Here is a 27,862-nt window from a genome sequence, read left to right as displayed (position 1 = left end):
AGTGATCTAAACCTTCTCACCATCATGTCTCCAATTTTGTTCAAATTTTATCTGTTGCGCGAGTCAGGTGTTAACGAATTTTCCCAAAATTTGAGGTCTCTAACTGCAGTAGTTGCAGATCTAGACCCCCTTTTCTGAGAGGTTGTCAGTCAATGAGTGCGCGACATTTACCAAAATGCCATTTTTGGGGTCTATAAAATCCAACCCGCATTTATAAGAATGGCTAAAAAATTCAAATCCTGTGCAGTTTTTGATGCTAATTCCGATGAAATACATTTAGCATTATGGATGCAAAATCCAGTCAAACAAGTTGACTCAAAGTGTGTATCAAAATTGGTCGCGACTCATCAGAACATATTTGGACCAATATTCAGACCGCAACAACTTCCATGCAAACAAAGATACGGACTTGAAATTTTGAACAAGTATTATGCTTGTGCTGGACCATAATGCTGCCAGATTTGCAACTAACCAGCATCTATAACCGCCCTGCAGAATCTCCTCAAAGTTGGCACTGTCAGCGCAAATGGCAAAATGTACCAAAGTTCAAAGGCAATTATTAAAAAAGGAGTCTGCCTGAATCAGCTTGTGAACAGTATAATCTGAAAGAGAAAATTGTGCTCTACAACACTGATATGTTTTTGTTCTGCAATTCCACCATTAAATAGCCATTTACTCAGGTCAAAGTATGTTATATTTTAGTATGCTTGATTGCGATAATTTTTCTTCACTTCTAGGAAATTGAGTCTTAATAGTCGCTTAAAAGTATTGATGTAATTATTTATTCATTCGTATTTTATTCATTGATTGTCCAATCGTTTATTGTGCGCCTGTTATCAGTTTGGTCGTGCCATCTCAGGTGAATATTCCAGCTTAATAAAATCTTTTAAAAAAGTGTGTTATCATCTGTTGTACCATTTAATTATAGATGTCAGAAGACAAGAAAAATGAATATCCTTGGCTCCCTGTTCAATTGGGAAAAAATGCTGGTAAATCAAAGTGCCATGCAATCTTCTGTGCTAAGAAGGCAGGACTCAAACCTTTTGGGGATTTCACAGAATGTGACCAGAAATTGCTTCTTATGCGTTCAGAAGCAAAACTTGATGAAGATTCCGTCATTTACTTTCACCATGAATCCCTTTTCCTAAGTATGTTGCTTGCATTTATGAAAATAAATGGTGGATTGGAAACGTTTGTGAAATGTCAGTTGAACAGAAGGATGCTTTCATAAGCTTTACCGCATTCTCATGGTCCCCGCGACTTCATTTTATTGGCCGGTAAGACGCGGATACTTGCTGGATCACAGAGCAACTTATCATTACTGTTATTCCAGCTCCATCAGTGACATCATCTGGTCGGCAATATAGTTTCCCTGAAACTGTTCTCTTGCAGATCAATGATGCTTTCAGAATGATGACGTAACTGAAGAAGGCAGGCTTGGGAACCTGCAGTGAAGTAACTGAAGAAGGCGGGCTTGGGAACCTGCAGTGAAGTAACTGAAGAAGGCAAAAAAGTGAACAAGGAGTGTACTGGTGTCTTTGGAGATCAACAAGCTATGTGTTTGGGCAGAGGATCATCTCTTGGTGATCTTTTCTGTTCATATTGCAGGAATAGAAAAATGTTTGAGGCACACTTTTTCAGCAGAAGTAAGTTGCACCCAGAAGAATTGTAACTCTGTCCACCAGATTTTCACCTGTTAGTTGAATTCCTGCTTTTGACCTCATGGCGATGCAAAGAAACGTGAAGTGTTACTTTTCTTCAGTCAGAGGAGGTGGGATATTCGGGTTGGATGTGCTGCAAGCCCTGGTCGGAGTATCAGCTACTGTATATATTTTCTCCCTCGGCCTCATAGTTTGAGAAATGTGTAGGATAGCAAAACAGTCATTCTTTGTGATGCTATTAGCTCTGGATTTGCCTTGTTTTTGGTTGTGCAGATCTTGTGCATCTATCAGTGGACCCTGTGGTCAGGGGTCTTATGCTCATTGAAGATCCAGATCCTTTTCAGCTTATGTCTTGATCCTTGAAAGATGTCACCTGAAAAGAGAAATTTCAGCTGCCATCATTGTTAATATGCTGATGGCCTTTCAGGTTGACTACTTCCCTGGTTTATTTAAGGGTTTGGAGAGTGTTTGAGCACTGGTGTTCAGTTTGCAATATATCCCCTTGGAAAGTGGATATCCCTTCAATTCCCTCTTTTCTGCAAATGAGTCTAGAGAGAGGTTTGTCTTTTAATTCACTTAAAGTACAGGCTGGTGCTCTCTTGTTTCAGTGGCAAAATTCATGGCTTCTGTACTGTAGCCTAATTAGATGTAGTTTATTTTTGTTTGCAGTCATACACATTTATCATCCTATCAGAATGGTCATGCCCCAGTGGGATTATTATTTATGTCTCACATTATCATGAAACGGCTTGTTCAATATGACTTACAGTAAAGAATAAAGAATGAATTACAGCATTCATAACACGATATTGAAGTGGCTAGGAAAAAACAGATTATCAGATAAATTTTTAGATCTTAATTTGTTCCGTCATCATTGGTTAGGCCTCCTTTTGAGCCTCTGTCAGACTTCCTTGAAAGATTTGTCTACCAAGATGGTTTTTCTTGTTACCATATGTTCAGATAGTAAGATTTCAGAGTCACAGGCACTTTCCTGTAGGGTCCCTCTTGTCTCTTTGGCAGACTATATTATCGTTTGTATGATTCTGGCTTTTCTGCCAAAAGTGGTATCTCCATTTCATGTTAATCAGGTGACTTCTCTTCCTCCTTATATAATGTTGTGCATCACAAGCTATATCAATATCTTTTCAGAAACTATTGAATTTACCTCTTTTTTTCAGTTCATAGATTTGATTTCTTTAGGGGTGCTCATATAAAACAGCGCTCAAAAAAGCCATACCGCCTACCATTCCCCAAAGGCTTAATCACAGTGGGGAATTACATTCATCATGACAACCAAAAGTATTTTTTTCAAAAAATGGGTTACAACCTGATTTAATAAACATACATAAAATAATTGCTTATCTTTTTAATCAATTCACAGATTTATGTAGAGATTCCATTATGGCACCATCATAGTTATGTAGGCTCAATAGAGGTAACACTTTGGGGGTGTTATTTGGGTACCTGACACTTAGTTTTGTTTGGGACTCATTATTTCAGAATTTGTACTAACATTATTAAGTGAAGTGTCAGAAGCAAATGTGTTCCCCTTATCCTTAGAACCAAGCCCACTGAGCCCAAATAATAGAAAGTAGTAACTCCACAACCAAGTATTATAAAAGCAGAGCAATTATTTTTATTTACAAGAGCAGCAAAAATGATGTGCAAAGAAGGCAACAATAAATACACAGGAAATCTTGTTATGGAAACAGCTTACAGTAAACGCACATAGATCCCTACATGGAGTTCTACTGCAGTCAGGCTACTCTATCCCCACAGAGCAATAACACAAAGGTACATGGCACACATACAGCCTGATGCAGACCTCTAGATAGCAGTATGTTCTTCAGATGGTCAGTGTGGTCCAACACCGGCTTGCATCTTGTACAGGATGTTGATGTAGCCGCAACTGTCTTTGATAAGAACCCTTATTTATAGAGGAAATCATGAACTGCAGCTGTACTGATGATGCACATTCTGTCCTTGTGGATGATGTACACATAACATTGTTATCCTTATTGTGTGACTTCAGGGGGCACCTGATTGTCTCACTGTCACCACATGGGAGGGGGCATCTTACAAAGTGTGCCATAAAACAGTGTGAAGTTTTGCCAGCCATAGCATCTCTCCAGCTGCAAGGGTAATTCCAAGAGTCCTTGGCTGTACTGGCCATGACATTGATTTATAATAACAACCTTGTTATTCTAGTACACTGAGAAAGTCGTTGTATGCAAGGTCAAGCCTTTAGAGATGGAAAGTCGGGTCTGCATATGAAAGTCAGATTATTGATGCTGGATAGTGCCGTGTATTATATTCCCATATATCTTCGTTATATAGGAACACATATAGTGCTTCATAGTGCTGGTTTTGCTCCTGCAGTTCCATGCATATTTTGTGCTTTCCTTTCTTAGTGATTGTTCTTGTACTGCTGTATTTAAATCAAGCCTTTAGAGCTAAGCATTCAGCAAGATAGGTGTTTTATTTGATGTATATGATTGTATATGTTTTTTATACTTCACTTAGAATTGTAGATGGTGCGGACTAGAAATTTTATAAATAAGTAAATAAAAATAAAATATTGAATTTACGTACAAAATTTTAAATGGATGACACATCCATTTAAAGTTGCATCTGTTATTAAACTTCCAGATTTTTTTTTTTTTTTTTGGGGGGGGGGGGGGTCACCTGATGCAGTGAGCAACAGTGGATGCACGTCGGATTGCTGCGGGAACCCGATCCACTCCAACACTTGAAAATCCTTAACTATGGCACGATTTGCAGCTAAAAATTGGTCTGGTGGGCGAAGAAACTTATGGACAAATATTTGGCATCTTGCTCACCATGAATGTCCGTAAAACCGCCACGCAGAGGGTGCGGACCGTAACAAACAGGGCGAGGACAAAATGGCACCGAACTCCCCACCCCGGTCAACCTCCACGGAGTTCATGATAGAGCTCACGGAGGCGGTGGTGAAGGCCTTAGACCCCTGACTGCAGCAGCTATCGGAACAAATAGCAGGAATAGCGCAGAGTACAGCAGAGCTGCACTGGGGAGCTGGAAGGCAGGGTATCGGATGCAGAAGACTTGTTACAGGCCCAAAATGAAAAAAATAGATCATTTAGAGGCTCTGACCCAGACCCAGCTTAACAAGTTAGAGGATCTGGAGAATAGAGCGCAGCGGGAGAACTTACAATTTGTGGGCTTCCCTGAATCTGTTTTGAGGCATCATTGGCCGCAACTCTAGAGACCTGGCTTGTGGCGCGCTTTCCTGAGGTAGCCAATCAAGGGGCAGTCTGTATGGACAGAGTGCACAGAGTGGGCCTATTGAGATCTAACGCTGAGAAACCAAGAGTGGTTGTGGCGAAATTTCATAGATATTCACAGAAAGCTCACCTGCTGAATTTGTACAAAAGCAAAAGAGAAGAAACCCGATTTGAGGGCAAATTGATTAGAATCTTCCAGGATTACTCGGCAGAACTTGTGGCAAAAAGGCGAACCTTTTCTACTATTTGCTCCCAACTTGTGGAAAAGAAGGCTCCGTTTTTCATTGTAATACCCAGCACTCTGCGAGTTCAGCATCACAACATCTGGCAAGCGTTTGCGGAACTGGCAAAGGCGGAGAAGTGGTTAAAACGCTTGGAACCTGCTTGACTAAGTGGTTGAGGAGAACAGGGGACGATGGGCAGAAGTTATAAGCAAATAATGTTTTATTGGTCGAAACTTTCATTGATGTCAAGGTAAAATGTATAAATATGTTTATTGCATGAATGGGTGGGGTTCCCTGGGCTCTTGTGTATAGACTCCTAACAGACAAACCTCTTAGAGTGAGAGAGGGGTTCTGGAAGTTGGTTAAGAAGGTGGGAAAGGAAATGGGGAGAGATAAGTGGAAGGGGTAGGGTGGACGGAAGAAGCTTCAGGAATTCCAGAATGGGACGGTCAGGGGAAGAGATCGAAAGTGGCAGAGCACTTTGAGGAGGGGAAAGAGCCACGGATTCCCAGGGAGAAGGGCTGGACTCCCGGGGACAAAAAGAATGAAAGCATATGTTTAACAACAGAAATCAAATTAGAAATATAAATCAGTAACTCGTTTGATCTCCTGGAATGTGTCAGGCATTACATCCCCAATAAGAAGACTAGGTACTAGCACAGCTTAAACATCACAAAGTAGACATTGCCTGCATCCAGGAGACCAAATTGACAAATGGGGCACATGAGAAATTAAAGCAACAATGGGTGGGGGAATGTTATTACTCATCCTCAGGGGCCAAGAGAAGTGGAGTAGCAATACTGATTAAAAAAGGTCTCCCGTGCCAATCAAAATTGTTCTACAAAGACAGGGAGGGTAGGTGCTTCTGCTCAAGATGAAAATTCAGGGACAGAGTCTTTACTTGTGCACAGTATATGGGCCCAATTCACCCTCACTCTCCTTTCTCAAAACCTTAATAGCTCTGGGACTTCAGCAGTTGGACGCGCCTTGGGTGTGGGCGGGGGAGTTCAACAACATTATAGATTTACAGTTCGATCGGTCGGGGACGGGGAGGCGAGCAGGAGGGAGTGGAAGTCTGTCCTCATTGTGCAAGGCTTTAACTTTGGTGGACCCATGACATCTACTGCACCCCTCCACAAAAAATTACACACACCAGTCGAAGGTCCACCAGACGTGGTCCAGGTTGGATTATATACTGATAGCTCAGTCATTATTCTTCAGAGTAACGAAAGCAGAGATAGGGCCCCTGGAGATATCAGATCACTCGATAACCTGGATAGATTTGACGTATGATATGCCGGGGGAGTCGGGTTATTCCTGGAGATTCCCATCGTTCCTATATAAAGAGGAACAGTTTGCTAAATATATTAAAGAACAGTGGGAACAATATGTTGACACAAATGCAGAATCTTGTGAGTCGCCCACGGTGTTTTGGGAAGCTTCAAAAGCTGTTCTAAGGGAGAAATTATAGCATATATGTGCGCCAGGAAAAAAAATCTCTGCAGTATAATCAGTTAGAGAAGGCGTTGAAACTGGCAAAATGTAATTATATAAGAGGACCATTGAGGGAGAACCGCGAGGCCATGACGGCAACCACAGTGGCACTAAACTCATTAATTCATGAGCAAACACAAAAGCGAGTACTAGCGAGAGGTATGCATTTTCACCGCTTTGGGAACAAGTCAGGGAAACTACTCGCCCAGGTGGCACGAGCGCAAACACAAAGGAGGTTGATTTCATCAGTTGTCCCTCCAACAAGACCCAGGGTAAGAAGCCCAGAGGGGATCACAGAGGCATTCCACTCGTACTTTACTAAAATGTATGCAATCAAGAAGGGACGCCAGTAAATGACTACTTAGACGTTGTGGGGTTACCCAGATTGTCGCCAGCAGTCCGGGAGGGGCTTTCTAGACTGTTGCAAGCTCAGGAAATTCAGCAGATACTCAAATCTCTCCCGTTGGCTCAGCATCGGGCCCGGATGGGTTCTCTTCTGAGTATTATAAACTCCTTCCGGCCCAGTTTAGTGCTCCATTTATCGAATATTATGAGGCAGTGGTTCAGAGAGGTTATTTTACACCAGGAGAAAATGAGGCATGGATAACGTTAATTCCTAAACCGGGTAAGGCCTGAAGATCGTGTCGAGTCCTATAGACCAATTTCACTCATCAATGTGGACTTAAAATAGTAGCCCGAGTGTTGGCAGACCCGATTGGCCCCGCATATACCGACATTGATGGAGAACATCAAGTAGGGTTTGTAAAGGGTCGACATTCAGTACTTAACGTGCGTAAGGTCCTTCTAACTATTGCACAGTGTCGCTCAATAGAGACTCAATTGTTGCTAACAAGCCTTGATGCTGCAAAGGCATTTGACAAAGTGCGGTGGGATTATCTGTTTCAAGTATTAGCTTATGTGGGCATTGAAGACTGGTTTCTAAACGCAATTAAGTCACTCTATGGGTCCCCTCCTGCCAGGTTGTTGGTAAACGGTATGAAGTCCCCAGTACTGAAGGTACAGTCAGGCACTAGACAGGGTTTTGCCCCCTCTCCCCCTTACTGTTTCTTTTGTACCTGGAGCCACTATTACTACTACTACTACTTGACATTTCTAAAGCGCTACTAGGGTTACGCAGCGCTGTACAATTTAACATAGAAGGACAGTCCATGCTCAAGGAGCTTACAATCTATTGCACACGATTGAAGCAGATCCTGGGATCGTAGGAGTACAACTCCCGGCCCAATCAGTGAAAGTCTTAGCATTTGCTGCTGATCTATTCTTGACATTGACTCGACCACAAGAATCTCTACACAGGCTGCTAGCAGTAATAGACGAGTTCGGGGTTCCGTTCTGAATTTACTTTGAATTCCTGGAAATCTGTGGCTCTCCCATCTAGTTTAGAGATAAAGACGGAATGGGAGGGACCCTTTCCTCTACAGTGGGCACAGGGAGCAGTGGCATCCTTGGGGGTGAGAATCCCAGCTGATTTAAATACAATATATGCTCTTAATATGGATAATTTGAAGAGTAGAATGGGGAAGGCCCTATGTAGCTGGCAGGCACTCCCCATATCTTTGATGGGGAGGGTGGCACTATACAACATGATTTGTTCCCTGCTTGGGTTTATACATACCAAATGTTGCCTATGTTCTTGCGAGGTAAGGACGAGAGATGGTTGCATGCAAAGTAAAACAAATTCTTATGGCAGGGAAAACATGCCCGTATGATGACAACAAGAGCAATGCTACCCCGTCTACTCTCAGTAGCGAGTTGCATGCGCCATCTCTCGGACTGGTTTAGAAATACTACGTATTTTTCTAATACACCATCAGAAACACAGTGGTTCCGAGGTTGACATTTTGCAAGTTGGCTGCGTGCACCAGCGGGTCAAGTATTAAATTTGGGCCCAGTGTCCCTCATATTTAGGCCATTGCGGCAGACATGGAGATGGCTGTGTAAATATTTTGCTCTTAACAACTTGGCCTCTCCTTTGTTGCCCATTAGAGGCAATCCAGAGTTCCCAGTGGGGAACACCTCTAGATCTTTCCAAGGGGCTTGCTATGTATATCATGTGGTAACTGAACAGGGAACGATAAAACCCTTTTCAGAACTTGTAGGGAGTTCAAATTGTCTAAGCGAGACATCTTTGCATATTTACAACTAAAGCATTATGTGCAATCGTTGCCCAGAGCGGCTCTGACTTTGGAATCTTGGGAAAGCTATAATGCTATGTTTGGATTAGATGCCCAGTCTCGCATTCCACTGGCATATTTCCATGGCCATCTTAGAGAACATATCCAACAGATTGACTGTGCTAAAGTGGCACAGTAGTGGAGCACGGAGCTGGGAGTACAAGTCACGCAGAACAGTTGGAATTAGTGTTAAGAGGATTTACAAATTGACTGAAACGTGAGCTGTAGGAACCCAGTATAAATTCATATTTTACCTTTATATCTCACCGCATAGAGCCTACCGGGCCACGCTCAGAGAGACAGATTCTTGCCCCAAATACGGGATGACAAACGCACATCTAGGTCACATGTTTTGGACATGTCCTAAAATCCATAGGTTTTGGAATATGTAGCGGAGCATGTATCAGCCCATGTGGAGAATTAAGTGGCACCATTCCCCAAAGCAGTTATTCAACTTGTTTACTATACAAGGACAAGCACCGGCTGGAGCGAAAGCCTTCCTGCAGAGGGCAAGCCTGATGAGGAAAAAGGCAGTCCTGCAAGTATATTTATCAGCAGAGCACCCCACGGTCAGCCAATGGCACTCCCTGATGATTCACATATGCTCGCTGGAACGCAAAAGCACTGTAGACTTGTCTTCGGAAAAGGGGGACTTATTTGCAAGATTTGGTCTCCATTTTGGGGACACCCTGACCTCAGTGACAAGGAGCAGAGTGTTGAATTCCTGAAGAAATAAGGCGTGGAGAGGGAGGGGAGAAAACAAAAAACTGTTGGTACACTTGATTGTAAGAATTTGTATTGGAGTAGACAAACATAAAATTATTGTTTTGGTAAGTACTAAGTGTAAGGAGAACTGATAATAAACAAGATATTTAAAATAAAAACTTCCAGATTTGGATGCATAAACTGAATTTCTGTCACTCCTGGACTTCCCCAACCCTGCCTCTGTGTAATTCAGGGACCAAGAAAAACAAATAGCTGATCTACAAGATCCAGCACAAAACAAAAAGAAGCAGATCGCAGAGATGTATTCACAAAAATGTCCAATTTATTCACCACTAAAATAATAAATTCACAAAAACTGTTTCTGCTTTTCTGGAGAAAAGTTGTTTAAAACCAGTAGGTGAAATTCTGTGACAATACCTCTGGGTTCTGTTACAAGCCCCTGACACAGCTCTTGAGAGGATGAAACATGGCCATGTTGTGCTTTTAGTTAATTATTATTTTAGTTCCTTTTTGTTCCTTTTTGTAAATTAATATATTCTATCTGTTTAGTGCATTGAATAAACAAAATTGTTGTGTTTAAATACAGGGAATATTTATTTATTTTTAATTTATAGAAGTCTTTATTAAACATTGTTGACATTACACCAAACATACTCAAAACAACTCGTTACAACTCTTTTTTTTTTTCCCCCCCGGGAATATTTATTTTAAGAAGCACTTACCGTGGCCAGCGTTCACTGCTAGTCACAAATGTCCTTTTAAATATCAGGCCCTTAATGTTCATTGTGCAGCCTGTGATGGTTTTATTATATTGTAGGAGAAAAACCTTACAACTCTTGGGTATATGTTCATATGAGTTTCATGCTAAGTTTGCCCTCATTTTGTAGCCCCTTTGATATTACATACAGAAATATGATGTGGTGATTTGCATATAATTTTAATTTTATTTCTGTAATTTAGGGTAATTTAGATACAGAGCACTTGGGTATTTGAAAGTAATTTAATTTCTTTTTATGTTTTTTGAAAGAATGGGAAACTTCAAAGAGCACTGAATCAGTCAAAGAAACCACTGCTACGACCACTACCCGCCACCATCACCACCACCGCTACCACCACCACCACTACAACTGCAACAGCAACCACAGCAGCAACCACAACTACCCAGAGTGAAACTATTTCTAAGGAAACAGTGGTAACAACACAACCAACAATAGTAACTACACAGCCGGAGGTTTATACGCAACCAGAGGTTTATACACAGCCGGAGGTTTATACACAGCCAGAGGTTTATACACAGCCGGAGGTTTATACACAGCCGGAGGTTTATACACAGCCTGTTGCCATGTTGCAGTTAGTATCTTCATTGTCACTAACTTTCACAGAACAAAGGAGAGAAGTAACTTGCATTCTGGCATACCTGTAATTTGTGGCTTTGGAAAAGCAAAAAGAGCTTAAATGTAATGAAAGTTATGCAAAGTCAATACTCAATATATCTGTGAACTAAATTTTATATTAATATAAGAAGCATGTTTTTCTTTTATCCTTGCATTTTTAAAACGTTTAACAGTTTTGTGGACATTAAAAACAGTGTATATGCACACTTCTGATTGCTTCCACAATGCAGTATATAAGTACCTCTGGACTGATCAAAAAAGTTAAGCATCAGAATTTTTAGTGGCTTATTCCAAACTGAGGTACAGTGTCCCCCTATTGATTGACTCCTTATATTAGCCAGCCTGCAATCCTTTGCTGAGAAAATTTTCAAAGATATATCATTCTCTAATGTATCTAATGGATACATCGGAGAGACAGTCATGGGAGAAGGCCCCACACGGAGGCACCTCGCATCCAATCAGCCATGCTTCATCTTCGGCAGAAGAGCTTTCTCCAACTTCAGAAGCTCCGACACTGTAGTCCACACATTCTTCCACATACTGCTCATATGCCTCGATGCATCTCGATACTCTAGTCCACACGTACTTCTCATGAACATTACTTCGAAGAGTCAGATTCGGACCTCTCCTGAGAGACAGATCAGGATCTCTCAGATGAGGAGTCCTATGGCAATCCATCTGATTCTTCTCATACAACTCATAGGTGTAAATCTCCCCCAGAAAGTATATCCTTTCCAGGCTTTGGCCATGAAATGGCTCAAGGTATACCTTTTAAACTAGAAATAGATGATGAACCTCTGTTATGAAAAGTATTTTACTAAAGAGTTGGGAGGCCCCACGGATGATTCAGATTCCCCGAAAGAAAATTGGCGTAATGTATAGGATACAGAAATGTTCAGGGGTTTGAGAAAACACAACTACCACACCATTCCTTAGTTGTAAAATCCACTTTAAAGTGCACTCTCTGTGCCAGATCTCATGCTTCTGCTTATCCAAGTAGAGAACGAGAACATTAGACTCTTTGGCAGAAAAACTTTCAAGCATCAATGCTAACCAATCATGTCTTGGATTATCAATTTTATTCCACCATTTACTTAAAATCTCTAATACAAAGTGCTGTATCCTTTGCAGCATTCCTTCCCTCTGATAAACAAGAGGAATTCCATAAGCTGTATAGAAATCTAAACTGTCATAAATATCTTGCAAGTTAGGCCTTTGATGCTTTGATGTCCCTTCACGTATCTCTGCCTTAACAGTAGCAGTGCACCGATTATTCTGACTCAGGGTCTTCGACCTTGATTCTGCTGTTCAAGAATGTCTAGAAAATTCCCTTATCATGGAAAAAACTTGTTTGGTGACAGTCGAGGAGGTGGCTGATTAATTAAAAAAAGAACATACAGATACAATAAAGACTTTATCTAGGCCTCAAATTTCTACTACTACTTCTACTAGAAGATTTTCAGGAGACTATCAATTTTCCAACGATATCTAAGTGTAGTTACACACCTACTGCTTCTCTCAACAGACTACGCCCCAACACTATGGGGACAAAAATCCCAGACACCCTCTCATTCTAGACAGCAACCTAATTTTTAACTCCTTCTTAAAGATCATTGCTACCATACAGTTGCCTGTGCCAAGCAATCTACCTGTCAGAGGCAGGCTTATTCTTTTCCTACAGAGGTTGCTTCTCATAATCTCCAACCAATGGGTCCTACACACCATTCAACATTGCTATGCTGTGCGTTGGCAAAAAAGACCCCCCCCCCATCATCCTCCAAGAGAGTCTTGTTTCAGTTCCCTCCAGATGAGATTATGTAGCTCTGGGCCCTCCTCCAGCAGAATGCAGTACAACCAGTTTATCCACCGGACATTCGGTCGAGGGTTCTGCTCCAGATATTTTCTCATTCCGAAAAAGACAGGAGGAATAAATCCAATTCTCGATCTACGAGACCAGAAGTTCCTCCTCAGATAGAATTTTCACATGCTATCCCTGGGGGTCACTACTTCCCATGATTGAACATGATTGACTTTGGTCTCTAGACATCAAGGAGGCATATACCCACATATCTAATCTCTCTGCACACAAAAAATTCCTCCTTTTCTGCTGTGGAGCTCTATACTATCAGTACAAGGTCTATTTGGCTTGGCTTCTGCTCCTTGATACAACTTAAGATCGAGCATTCCTTCTTCAGCCAAGGGTGAACAATGTGTTACATCTTGCCACTCAGGTATCCCAGTCAACTCATCTGCTTGTCAGATGCTCCGCCTTCTCGGTCACATGGCTTCAACAGTCCATGTATCACAATTGGCTCATCTTCACTTCCAAAATCCTCAGTGGATACTCTCCTCTCAGTGATCCCAAGCCATGAGATTACTATGTGGAGGAGGAGTGGATGAGTTGCTTTAGTGGTTAGAGCACTGGCCTTGCAATCCAGAGGTGCCCGGTTCAAATCCCACTGTTGCTCCTTGTGATCTTGGGCAAGTCACTTAATCCTCCATTGCCTCAGGTACAAACTTAGATTGTGAGCCCTCCTGGGACAGAGAAATATCCAGTGTACCTGAATGTAACTCACCTTGAGCTACTAATGAAAAAGGTGTCAGCAAAGTCCAAATAAATAATAATATCTGCTCAAATTCAAATAACTCCACAACAGTGCCACTCTCGACTGTGCTGGACAGTGTCCCCACAGTCTTACCCAGCCTTCCATTCAAACCCCTTTACATCACAAGGTTCTCTCACCACAGATGCTTCCATGACTGGTTAGGGAGCTCACCTCAGTGATCTCCATGAGAACAAAATCATATCAATCTCCTAAAATTGTGAGCTATTTGGAACGCTTTCAGAACCTTCCAGAATCGTATTCTCAATAATCATGTATTACCTGAACAAACAGAGAGGAACTGATTCTTCCTCCTCTGTTGACAAGCAGTCCAAATCTGGACTTGGGCTGCTTCTCAAAACATCTTTAAAAAAAGCTGTTTATCTAGCTGGCAAGCAGAATACTGTAGCAGACAATGAGCCGAGTCCTTCAACCTCTCGAAAGATCTCTCAGCACCTTGGTCGTTCGTTAAATATTCCAGTAGTGGGGAACCCCAGAGATAGACCTGTTCACTTCTCCTTAGAACAACTTCCTCACTTCTGTTCCAGTCTGTGTGCTCCCAACCGTATAGCCCCAAATGTCGTCTTGCTCTACTGAGGGATGAATCTTCTATGCACTTTTCCCTCACTGCCTCTCATAGGAAAAAAGTTTCTCCAACTGCGCTGTGATCAAGGGACCATGATTACTGACATTGCTGCCTAGATGTCTCAACGCCATCTCATATTAAACATGGCTAAAACTGAACTTCTCATTTTTCCCCCTCAACCCTCCTCCCCTCTTCCCCCATTCTCTATCTCTGTTAATTGCTCTCATATCCTCCCTGTCCCCTCGGCTCGTAACCTTGGAGTCATCTTTGACTCTTTTCTCTCCTTCTCTGCTCATATTCAACAAATCGCCAAAACCTGTTGCTTCTTTATCTTCAACATTAGTAAAATGCGCCCCTTCCTTTCTGAACATGCCACCAAAACCCTTATTCACACCCTTGTTACTTCTCGCTTGGACTATTGCAATTTACTTCTCACTGGTCTTCCGCTCAATCATCTTTCTCCTCTCCAATCTGTCCAGAATTCTGCAGCTCGCCTTATTTTCCGCCAGAATCGCTATGCCCACACTAGCCCACTTCTCAAGTCTCTCCAATGGCTTCCTGTCCGCTTCCGTATACAGTTCAAACTTCTCTTACTGACCTTTAAATGCATCCACTCTATGACCCCTCGTTACCTCTCCTCTCTCATTTCTCCCTACATTCCTCCCCGTGAACTCCGCTCTCTGAGCAAGTCTCTCTTGTCGTCCCCCTTCTCCTCCACCGCTAACTCCAGACTTTGTTCCTTTTATCGTGCTGCAACTTATGCCTGGAACCGTCTTCCTGAGCCCATTTGTCTAGCTCCAGCTGTACCTATTTTAAATCTATGCTGAAGGCTCACCTTTTCACTGCTGCCTTGGCTCCTAACCGTGCTCAATTTGCCCTCCGCCTCCCCTATTCCTCTTTACCCTGTAATTCCCTTGCCCGTAATGTCTTGTCTGTCTGTTTTACGTAGATTGTAAGCTCTTTGAGCAGGGACTGTCCTCTATGTCAAATGTTCAGTGCTGCGCGCGTCTGGTAGCACTATATAAATGCTATTAGTAGTAGTAGTACTGGCCTCATCAAATCTGGTTCCCCTCGTCTGCTAGAGTTGTCATCCAGGGAACCATTCAGATTAAATCATTTTCCAACCCCCAACAGAACAAGGGATCCCTCGTTCATCCAGACCTTCTCTCTCTGGCCCTGATGGCTCGGTACCTGACAACATAGATATGCATTCATTGACTCTTCCTCACATGGTCTCTAGAATGCTACTTGCTTCTAGGAAACCTTCCACACAAAAATGTACCGTTTAAAAATGAAAAAGATTCTCTCTCTCTGGTGTTCAGCTAGATTGCTCGACCCTACTACACATGCTCTCTACCTGCCCTTATGGAATACCTCTTCATCTCTCGGATTCTGGACTCAAAACAAACTCAGTCAGAGTACATTTGAGTGCTATCAGTGCTTTTTATTCTAAAATTGATAATATGTCATTTTCAGTTCATCCCTTAGATTCATGAAAGGCTTGTTTCATACCAAACCTCCTCTCAGGTTACCTCTGGTGGCATGGAATCTCAGTGTCTAACAGCACTCATGAAACCTTCATTTGAATCACTTTGTCCTTGTTCTCTTGTTTCTCACATATAAAGTAGTGTTCTTAATAGCCCTTACTTCTGCCAGAACAGTCAGTGAGCTTCAAGCCTGCGTGGCAGACCCAACTTACAGCAGATTCTGACAGGGTTGTACTCCGAACTAGAGAATGACGTGGGGACAAAGTTTGTCCCCGTCCCCCCGAACTTTGTCCCTGCCCTGTCCCCATGAACTCTGTCCTTATCCACAGAAGCCTCACTGTTTAACCACCCTTAAGATTTACCTTTGGGTTTAAAAAGCAAAATCATGTGCATGTAAGGACTGAATAAACGAATTAAAACAAATGCCCTTAAAATGTCATAAGACTGGACTGGTCTGGCAAGCAATAATGAAACAGTGATGGAATATTCATTTACATAGGAAGCAATAATGAGCATTAATTTTTCTAATCATTCTACAACTCCAAGCATATTTAATTCTTTTCTCACTATGCAAAACAGGGAACCACAGAAAAACTGAAATAGAGATCTCCCTCAAGAAAGCCAAACCCTGTAAGCTGTGTAAATACTGGTAAAAGAGAGGCAGAAATGTATTTTCTCCTGCACTCTGCAAAATACAAAAATAGAAAAGACGTACATTTCACAAAGCAGTCACATCTTAGTCCTTAAAAAATATTAAATAAAAATATTTATTTTCTACCTTTGTTGTCCGAGCACTTTATTTTTCTAATTGGGCTGGTCCCAGTCTCTTTTCCACTTGTCAGTCTTCTCTAAATTCTTTTCCATGTTGGCATTTCCATTTCTTCTATCTCCTCTTGGCTTCTTCCTTTCCTTCTCTACATCTGTCTGGCAGTGACCTTTCATTTCATGTCCATCCTTCCCCTTATTTGTGTTTATCCCCCTTTCTCTCACCTTAGTCTCTGTTTCACTTCTCATCTACCTACTAACTTTTACTGTTGCTCCCTCCCTCTCTCTCTCACTTAATATCCAGTCTCCTAAACCCCTATCTTTCCCATCTATCATCCACTTCCTTAGCCCCCATTCCCATCCTATTAGCCCTCATTCCCATCCTATTAGCCCTCATTCCCATCCTATTAGCCCTCATCTACTCTTTACTGGATCTCATCACCCTTTTCTCCATCCTTGTCTCTTTCATTCCCTTGCTTCCAAGGCCCATACCCCATTCTCTTCCTTCCTCTCCCTCCCTTGCAAGGTCGTGTAACTCTCCCTCCCTCCCTCCCTCCCTCCCTTCCTTCAAAGTCTGGTGTCGCTTTCCCAGCCCTCCCCCCCCCCCACAAGGTCTTGTGTTGCTTTACCTCCCTCCCCCTCCCAAGATTGGTGTTGCCCTCCCAATCATTCTGCCTTCCCTCCTACAGGGTCGGTGTCACTCTTCCTCCCTCTCTCCCTCCGTTCCCACATCCAAAACGAGTTATCATTTATTTTTTGTTACATTTGTACCCCGCGCTTTCCCACTTATGGCAGGCTCAATGCAGTTTACATGGGCAATGGAGAGTTAAGTGACTTGCCCAGAGTCACAAGGAGCTGCCTGTGCCTGAAGTGGGAATCAAACTCAGTTCCTCAGTTCCCCAGGACCAAAGTCCACCATCCTAACCATTAGGCCACTCCTCCACATCATCATTCTTTTAATCCCATTTTCCCTTCAGTACTAATCCATTTAAAACCGCACAAGCTAGCAACCCCTTACTCTCCCCCCCCCCCCCCCCCCCCCCCACCGTACTTGATAACAATAGACTTTACCGTATTACATCCTAATTAGAAATTTCAACAGAAAACTTCTTCCTTTAGGAGGGAGAGTAACCCATAGTACTCTGTACTTAATTTGTAAGATGTTTTCCTGGAACAAATTTAACCTGTTGTATTATGTAATTTTCTAGTAACTTTGTTAGCCACATTGAGCCCGCATAAGCTGGGAAAATGTGGGATACAAGTGGACCAAATAAATAAATAGTGGTTCCCACATTGCCCGGAATCTCATGCCTGGGACACTCTCAAGATCTGAGACCCCACATCTATCCAATCGCATCTGAGATATTAGCTGTGACCTCCACATTTGCAAGGATGGCCCCAGATTAGACCACCACATCTTCAGAATGGATGTAATCCCAAAAAATATGGCCATCTTAATAAAGCCCTTAAATCCCTCAGGTGGAGCTGACAAGAATTGATATTTGTGAAAAAGTAATAAGGGATCACCCACTAATGTACAGCCCCACAAATGTTCCACCCCCCTTTAACAAATCCATCCAAAATCTCTGTACAAAGTGGCACAGCCAGAATATATGCCCCAGTGTGGCGAGCTCCTCTCCGCACTTAGGACAGCTCCCATTACTCAAAAACTTTGCCCGGAACGCCCTACTTGGGAATATGTATAATCTCATAATCCATTTATACAGCCTCTCCCTCTGTGGTATCGAGAGCCTCTGCATGTACATCGATTTTAAATAAGATCTACACAGATCAGCCATTACCTCACACCCTAGGTCCTTCGACCAGCAAAGAGCCAAACGCACATAATCCACCTCCGCCGTAGTGTCCTTCAAGAATTGATGATGGAATTTCAGTGGGATGGACTGTTGAGCCCCCCAGCGAAAAAGCCTCTGATAACACTTCCACAACATCCTCCGTCAGATCTGTCCAAGTCAGATCTGTCCATAGTGCTTCAGTTGAAGATACTCAAATGGATGCCCAGAAGAAATACCATATTGCGTTTGTAACTCCGAGTAGGTTCACATACGTCCTTCATCAGTGACTACATGTACTAGGTACACAATGCCCTTTTTTGCCCACATACTAAAAACATTTTTCCCCTGCCCCGGAGGGAATGCAGGATTGTTACAGATAGAGAGCCAGGGAGAACTGACCGCAGAGAACCGGTGTCTTTTGCACATCCAGCGCCATTCAGCCCTCAAGGTCTTCAATAATGGATGCTTCTTAAAAGCATGCTTTGGTAGGGCATTCCCTGATTGTAATAGATGACTAAAATGAACCTCGGGAAATAAAGCTGCCTCAACTGATGTTAAGGAGAAATCAGACGATCCCCGATACCAATCATTGATATGACGCATCGCACATGCAATTGTTAAGAATCTAACGTTCAAAAGGCCCATCTCCCCCCCCCCCCCCCCCCCCCCCCAATCTCTTGGTATAGAAATCATATCAAGTGTAAGTCTGGGACGTTTCCCTTGCCACAAAATGTCCTGTAAGGTTCTCTTCAAAGCCTGCTCTTCACGGTGCTTAAGAAAGAGGGGCAGTTGTTGAATTACATATAGCCATTTGAGAGCCAAAACCATGTTAAATAAGGCTATCCGCCCCACAGCGTGAGTGGAAGGGCCCTCCACAACTCCAACTTACTCCTAGTCATGTCTAATAACGGGATAACATTAACGTTATACAAGGCCCCTATATCCCTGGTAAGAAATACCCCCAAATATTGCAACTTCGAATCTACCCACTGGAGCGGAAACTCTCCTTTCCAGGAACTTCTTATCTCCTCATTCAATGCCATCACCCCAGACTTATGAAGATTTAAGGTAAATCCTGACAGGGCTCCATACTCACGTATCAAATCTAAGGCATTTATTTAAAAAGAGAAGACTGAGATCAGATAGGATAAGTAAAATGGCATCAGCATATGAAAGGGCTTTCACCTCCTGATCCCCCACCCTCACTCCCCGTACCCCAATAGTTGAATTTATTAACCGGGGCAATGGTTCGAAGCTATGTCAAACAATAATGGGAAAGTGGGCATCCTTGCCAGGTTCCCCGACGCACCTCAAAACTCTCTGGCTGTCCTCCATTAACTGTTATGTGTGCTTCCATACCATTATATAAGGCCCTCAGTGCCTCTCTAAAACCACCGGACAGTCCTACCCATTCGAGAACTTGGAAGAGGAACCCCCACTCAACTCGATCGAATGCCTTAGCTGCATCCAGGATGGACTACTATTGTCACGTCTTTATAGTAGATACTATGAGCCATAGCTAAGGGCACTTTAGGTATATGTAAGACAGAATGACGCTTAGGAACGAATGCAACCTGCGCTGTCCCTATCAAATCTGGGAGATGAGCCATCAATCTATCAGCTAGGATCTTGGCCAGCAATTTAATATCAACATTAATTAAGGAAATGGGTCCGGCTCCTCCGGCGACTTCCCTGGTTTTAACAAGAGAGAGATCCGTACCATATTCTCGAAAGCCGGAAATCCCCCCACTTGGATAACTGACTGACGATATTCAAACAGTGGCCCAAGTAAGGAATGTTGTAATATCTTATAGAACTCGCCGGATAACCCATCCACTCCCAGTGCGGAGAAGGACTTTAATCCCCAATTGGCTCGTTGTAGTTCTTTCAGCTGCAGGGGAGATTCTAAAGACCGCACTGCCTCTTCACTAAGGCAAGGCATTCCCGTACTTTCCAAAAATTGCCTCACCCTATCGCCCTCTATTACTTCATTCTGCGCATATAACTGTTGGAAATGATTCTGCAATATTTCTTAGATTGAATCTGGCTGATTTACAACTTTACCCCCCGTATCTTTTAGCACTGTTATCGTCCAATTTCCCCCTCTCGCCTCTACCATTTTGGCTAGCATACCCCCCGATCTATTACCAAATCTAGCAAAACGATACTCTCCATAAATCAAAGATCGTTGCATTTATTCATGCAGCAGAGAATTGATGGTCACGTACCTGCTGATAAGTATCTCTAAGGGACACTGTAGGAGAAGCTATATATACATGCGCCTTTGCTCTTTGCAATTGTCGATTTAAGTGGATAATACTGGTCGCAGTTTTCTTACGCCTCGTTGCTATATAAGCAGTCAGCTCTCCCCATATCACTGCCTTGGCAGCACACCAAAATAACTGGGGGTTAGATTCATGCACTTTATTATGTGCTACATAATCGTCCCATTTTGCATGCAAACATTTTTGAAAACCTTTATCCTTGGATAAATAACTGGGGAATCTCCAACTCCTATTAAGGTTGAAACATCTCGGGGCTTCCAGCGCGAACCACACAGGAGCATGGTCTCAGATCACCATCTCTTCCAACCCAGACTCCGTGACCCAAGGGAAAAGTTCTGTAGCCACCAGCATATAGTCGAGGCGTGCCCATGAGCTGTGGGCTCTAGATCTGTGGTTAAAGTCCTTCCCATCAGGGTGCAGTAACTTCCAAACATCTACCACAGAGAGAGAAGCGGTGAACTCCTGTAACATTCCTCTGTCTTCCCCCCCCCCCCCCCCCCCATAAACCCACGCTGCCTTGCACCTGTACAGTCTTCTGTAGGATCCATCAGTGTGTTCATATCCCCTACAATGATTAACGGTTTCCTGTGAAACGGAAGATCTTTCAACAACCCAGGAAAAAATTGAGCATCAAATGGAGTGGGGGCATAAATATTCAATAGATACATTTCTCTGCCTTGCAGCCATAATTTAATCAATATATAGCGGCCCTGAGAATCATCTAAAATGATCTCAGTGGTGCATGCCAAATGCTTATGAAACAGAATTGCCACACATCCCCTTACGCCCATCAGAGGAGGCGCAATTAACTTGTCCCACCCACCCTTGTTTAAGTTTATGATGCTCTTGTTCTGAAAGCCTGGTTTCTTGGAGACATGTTATATCTGCCTTAAGGCGTTTCAAGTGTGATAAGATCTTCCGTTTAATTGGGGATGAAATCCCCCCCCCCACATTCCATGTAATTATCTTATAGTGTGGTAACCCAAGCCAGTCCCAAACACAACTTATAAGCGAAAATTGAAACCTCCGGGTCCCAGCCCTTTCCCGGTGGTTTGATATTCCCCACTACCCTCCTCTTATCTAGGTTCTCATTAATCCACTCCGATATACAATATGAATATTCCATTCCCCTGATATTAGGACGTTCTTCGTGTTTTAAAATCTCACATCCCTTCCCCCCACCCTCAAATCCCCACCTCCCCCCTACTTTCCCTTCCCCTATCTTCCCCCCTTTGCGTTCCTTGGAATTAACCCCACCCTTTTCCCTCTTAACTATTCCCTCTTAACTATTCCCCCACTGAGTACCCTCTTAATATCTGATGAGTATCTACCCATCAGTCAGGTCATGATCATGCAAGAGCCCCCGCTCCCTTCCCCTTCTCAAATGCATGTTACCCTCAACCATAACAAATTCCCCTCCCCATCTCTCAAACTTTATAACCTTCATAATTCAACATCAGACTTGTACGCTGCTACACATAAACGGATCCTCTCAGCGAACTCTGCCATAGTCTATGTAGCTTCCAAGTCCTCACAGCTTTCCTCCACATAATGTCAACTGTGGCCATAACGTACTGCAAAGTGCAGAGATCCACCAACCCTTCATTATAGCCTTCCAAGTAAAGAGTCTGTGCACTGCTCATTATAGTGTCAAGCCGTGCTTAGCTGCATGTCTTTATTCAAAAAATATCTTGTGCTTCCGATGTCATTTCAAAAGATCTCCATTTCCCCTCCTGCTGTATCTTTAAGATCGCCGGGTACAGAAGCAAAAAGCGAATTTTCTTTTCCACCATTGAAGAACATATTGGATGGAAGCACCGTCTCTTCTCCTGCCGAGTAATCCTGGAAAATTCTAATCTGGGCACCTTCATACATTAAAGTTTCACGCTTCAATCTATATCCTCTCAGAATTTCTTCCTTGTGGAGGTAATTATGCACCTTTATTATAATCACCCTTGATCTTTGCTTATCAGGATGTGGCTTCCCAACTCAATGTGCGCGTTCAATGCAGAGAGCCCCTTAACTGTCTGAGAGGGCAAACTCTTTGCAAAGCCATTGCTCTGATAAGTGCCCCAATGATTTCTTCTGCACTTTCTCAGGATTTCCAACTATTCTTAAATTGCATCTCCTCGTTCGGTTTTCGATGTCTTCAAGCTTGTCTTGCTGCATTCTTATCTGCTCCTTTAGGCGCGAAATCTCTGGGTCACATCTGGCCCATGTGTCTTCAAGTTCCGATAGCCTCCGTTCAGCCTCGGTCGTGCATTTTACTGTCTCAGTCAACACCCCATCCAGTTTTTCAAATTGTCTGGCTAACAAATCAAATCTTGGTGTCAAGGCCGCACCGACCGCTGCAGTGATTTGAGCCAGTTTGTCAGTGAATTTGCCACCGCTATCGCATTTCGTCTTCGCCATCTTGGAAGCTGTACTTGGAGACGCGAGTTTTTCTTTTTCGACTTTGATTCCTCGACGCAATATTCCGGCCGGCACCGGAATTAAATATTGGTCCATAGACTGATTCAGCAACTCCTGGAAGAAATGCTGCCTCCAGAAGGGATCTGATTTAGTGGTAAAGATAGAAGTTAAGAGCGGGGACCCCAGAGCAGCGCTGAAACACAGAATTTCATCTCAGTCAGTCCATTGTACTACCTGTCTTCTTCCTTAAGCCACACTCTCATCCTAGAGAAGCAGCACAGCAGCACTACATCAGACTGACTTCATTAAAAGTCTGCTTCAGTCCAAAAAGGGCTGGTTGTTACAGATGGCAAGCAAACTCTGACATACTATTTAGAATGAACAAATCCTCATTGGAAGTCCTCCCTGCTTTTTGTATCCTTTGACCCCATCACCAAGCGTACAATCTATACTTGGCTGGCTGACTGTGCCTCCTGCACATATACTCAGGCTGACCTGATCTTCCATGGCCCATTTCCACTCTGCCTGTATTCAAGACATTTGCAAGGCAGTTACGTAGTTTTCTATCCATCCCTTCATTGCTCACTACTTTTTGGAGCAGCATTCCAGGCGGGGTAGCCGATTTGGACAAGCAGTCCTGCAGATTATTTTTACTGTTTAAAATCCAACTCTACCCTCCGGCCCGTTATTTCCACCAGACTCACTATCTCTTTAGTTACAGATTTGATGTTTATTGTGCGCGTGATAGCTGGTAAGTCCCATATATGGGAATATTATACCTGCTTGTCCTCGAAGAAAGCTAAGTTACTTACCTATTGCAGGTGTTCTCTGAGGACATCAGACATATATTCCCACACCCCTCCCACCTCCTCTTGGAGTTGTCGTCTTAGTTTTCATACTGTACTGCTGGTCCTGCACTTGCAAGTCGGGCGGGAGAGCACCTGTGCATGCATGATGGAGGCACTGCCTCAGAGATTTAAAGTGACAGTGCACTTGGCAGAGTTCATACCAGGCTCCATGGATGGCATCACCCATATGTGAGAATAGATGCCTGCTGTCCTCGGAGAATACCTAATACATAAGATGGGAGAATTGGAATATATTGCACTGAATGAAGAAATAGACATAATAGGCATCTCTGAGACTTGGTGGAAGGAGGATAACCAGTGGGACACTGTCATACCGGGGTACAAATTATATCGTACTGATTAGGTGGACCGGATTGGGGGAGGAGTAGCATTGTACGTTAACAAGAGGCTTCGATCAAATAGATTGAAAATTCTGCAGGAAACAAAAGATCTCTTGGAATCATTGTGGGTCGAAATTCCATGTGTAAAGGGGAAAAGGATGGTGATAGGGGTGTACTACCGTCCACACCGACCAGGATGAGCAGACGGAGGCAGTCATGTTAAAGGAAATTAGTGAGGCAAATAAATTAGGCAATGCAATAATAATGGGTGATTTTAATTACCTCTGTATACATAGTAGATGACGGCAGAAAAAGACCTGCACGGTCCATCCAGTCTGCCCAACAAGACAACTCATGTGTGCTACTTTTGTGTATACCCTACTTTGATTTGTACCTGTGCTCTTCAGGGCACAAACCGTATAAGTCTGCCCAGCACTAGCCCCGCCTCCCAACCACCGGCTCTGGCATAGACTGTATAAGTCTGCCCAGCACTATCCCCGCCTCCCACCACCGGCTCTGGCACAGACCGTATAAGTCTGCCCAGCGCTATCCCTGCCTCCCAACCTCCAGTCCCGCCTCCCTCCACTGGCTCTGGCACAGACCGTATAAGTCTGCCCCTGGATATGTAGAATATAATCTCCTAACATTCAAAAAATTCTACAATGATCAACTGCAAGTGTTCAAGGGTGAAAGTGGACTTCTTATGATGAAAGATTGTGGAGAAAAAAAAGACCTCAGTGAATACCGATCACTCCTCTTTTTAAAGGACACGCCTTTTAGATAGAGAAGGGACCTCTTTAATCATTATTCTTTGTAAAAAAAAACTCCACATAAGTCACTTTCATCGTGTATGAGCCATCACATCCTTTCAAACACTTAGGGGAAGACAGTGCTATTCAATGCAATGTAACTAAACCTTCAGTGAGTAAACGTGGTCTTCCACGAATCTGTGCAAAATCTGATTTTCATCTGCACCTTCTGTGCACCATCTAAATTTCATCTGCACCTTCCTTCGATAACCGACAGGGAAGCCCTGTTTCGCCACTGTATGGCTGCGTCAGGGGAAATTTTCAAAATCACCACCTCCAAGAGAGTAACACGCCTGCACTGTGTCCTCTAGCATCTACATCAAAATGGAGGGCCGTAGATGAAAGTCAGATTTTGCACAGATTCGTGGAAGAAGACCACGTTTACTCACTGTCCAAGATAAGTACTGGAGGTTTGGTTACATTGCATTGAATAGCAGTGTCTTCCCCATAAGTGTTTGAAAGGATGTGATGGCTCATACACGATGAAAGTGACTTATGTGGAGTTTTTTTCAAAGACTAATGATTAAAGAGGTCCCCTCTCTATCTAAAAGGCGTGTTCTTTAAAAAGAGGAGTGATCGGTATTCACTGAGGTCTTTTTTTTCTCCACAATCTTTCATCATAAGAAGTCCACTTTCACCCTTGAACACTTGTAGTTGATCATTGTAGAATTTTTTGAATGTTTAGGTGATTTTAATTACCCCCATATAGACTGGGTTAATGTAACATCAGGGCACGCTAGGGAGATAAACTTCCTCGATGAAATAAAGGACAGCTTTATGGAGCAGCTGGTACAGGAGCCGACGAGAGAAGGAAAAATTCTAGACTTAGTAATTTGTGGAGTTCATGATCTGGTATGGGAGGTAGCAGTCCGGGGGCCGCTTGACAACAGTGATCATAACATGATCGCCTTTGAAATTTGCTTTCAAAAAGGTAAACATAGGAAGTCAAATTTGTTAGCGTTTAACTTTAAAAAATGAAGCTATGATAAAATGAGAAGAACGGTTAAAAAAAAACGTAGATGAGTGACTGAGAGAGTAAGAAACCTACAGCAGGCGTGGATGCTGTTCAAAAACACCGTCCTGGAGGCCCAGGCCAAACATATTCCACCTCTGCTTTTTAACATATTCATAAATGATCTAGAGATGGGGGTAACTAGTGAGGTAATCAAATTTGCCGATGACACAAAGTTATTCAAAGTAGTCAAATCGCGGGAAGATTGTGAAAAACTACAAGAGGACCTTACGAGACTGGGAGACTGGGCGTCTAAATGACAGATGACGTTTAATGTGAACAAGTGCAAAGTGATGCATGTGGGAAAGAGGAACCCAAATTATAACTATGTCATGCAAGGTTCAGCGTTGGGAGTCACGGACCGAGAAAGGGATCTAGGTGTCATCGTTGATGATACGTTGAAAACTTCTGCTCAATGTGCTGCTGCAGCTAGGAAAGCAAATAGAATGTTGGGTATCATTAGGAAAGGGATTGAAAACAAAAATAAGGATATTATTCTGCACCCCAACTCTTTTTGGAGCATGATCTGGATCCATCCCTCGAGGGCAGGCACTGTAAAAGGCTGGGCCGGTGCTGGGACAGCTTGCAAAGTTGTTGGTGTCTAATTGTAAGCGGGACCCTGGCTTCAGCCTAATGGTTTATCCCTACTTCAGCAACTGGTTGATCATGGCTGCTTCAGACCTGGAGAGGAGTCAGGCCACCTCCAGGGTGATTGTGCTGTTACAATCCCTTGGCTGGATGATCAATTTTCCCCCAAAATCATATTGGGCCAACCCAGATTCTACAGTTCCGGGGGGTTCTATTTGACACAGCTCAGGGCAAGGAGTTTTTACTGGACCAAAGATGGATCAAGCTTCAGAATCAAATTCAGCGGTGGTTGTGAATACCAAATCCCCTTACGTGGGATTATGTACAGGGCTGGGGTCCATAGCAGTGATTCTGGAGGTGGTACCTTGGGCAAAAGCTGACATGTGTCTGCTCCAGCAATCTCTTTTGAGCCAGTGGTCACCAGTGTTTCAGGATTACCATGTCTGTCTCCTTTGGACCCCTCAGGTGAAGTGCAGTATGAGCTGGTGGCTTCAGCCCACAAGTTTACAGCAGGACATGCATTTGGCGACACCCCCTTGGATCATGGTGTTGACCGATGCCAGTCTCACAGGATGGGGGCTCATTGTCTTCAGCACAATGCTCAAGGCCTTTGGAGCGATACGAAGGCGCAGTGTCCAATCAATCTTTTAGTGCTCTGAGCGGTTTCAAAGGCGCCTGTGAGCTTTTCATTCAATTCTAGATGGTAAAGCAGTTCGTTCTCTCAGACCACACAACGGTGGTGGCTTACATCAACAAAGAGGGGGAGGCACTTGCAGTATGCCCCTGGTGATAGAAACACATTTTCTCTTCTTTTGAGCAAGAAAACATTTACAGTACATCTCATCAGCTCACATAGTGGGGCACCTCAGTTTGCAAGTGGAATTCCTCAGCAGGACTTCCCTTGACCCGGCAGAATGGGAATTATTGTCGGACATCTTTCAGATGATCACATGGGATGCCAGTGTTGGATCTCATTGCAAAATGTCTCAAAGCCAATGTTTCCAGGTTCTTCATCAAAAGAAGGGCATATGGTTTGGAGGGACTAGATGTTCTTCTACAGCCTTGGCCAGAAGCAGGGCTTCCATATGTATTTCCGCCATGGCCGTTGATAGGGAGAGTTCTATGCAGATTCTTGCATCATCAGGGCTTAGTCATTTTGATTGCTCTGGGTTGGCCCAGAAGGACATGGTATGCGGATCTGATTCAGCTTCTTGTGGATGGGCCATTTCGTCTACCTTTGATTCCAGACCTTCTGTGTCAGGATCCAGTACAGATGGAAGAGCCCTCCCGCTTTGGTGTTACGGCCTGGCTCTTGAGAAGTCAAAATAGAGAAAGAAGGGTTATTTGGACAATGTCATTGCAACTCTTCTTCA

General features: G+C 43.3%; 1 protein-coding gene across 1 annotated transcript in view; it reads left to right on the top strand.

The window, feature by feature from the left end:
* The window catches only part of SCAF8 (SR-related CTD associated factor 8), a 1,046,706-nt gene that overhangs the window by 639,487 nt on the left and 379,357 nt on the right, over window positions 1–27,862 (top strand). Inside the window, 2 exon segments of the mRNA XM_030198392.1 lie at window positions 10,591–10,652; window positions 10,654–10,914. Of these exon segments, the coding sequence (XP_030054252.1) occupies window positions 10,591–10,652; window positions 10,654–10,914 (323 nt within the window).

Source organism: Microcaecilia unicolor, chromosome 3 (genome assembly GCF_901765095.1).
Source record: "Microcaecilia unicolor chromosome 3, aMicUni1.1, whole genome shotgun sequence".
Classification (NCBI taxonomy): domain Eukaryota; kingdom Metazoa; phylum Chordata; class Amphibia; order Gymnophiona; family Siphonopidae; genus Microcaecilia; species Microcaecilia unicolor.
Note: the sequence above shows the minus strand (reverse complement) of the source record. Positions and strands in the feature narration are given on the sequence as shown.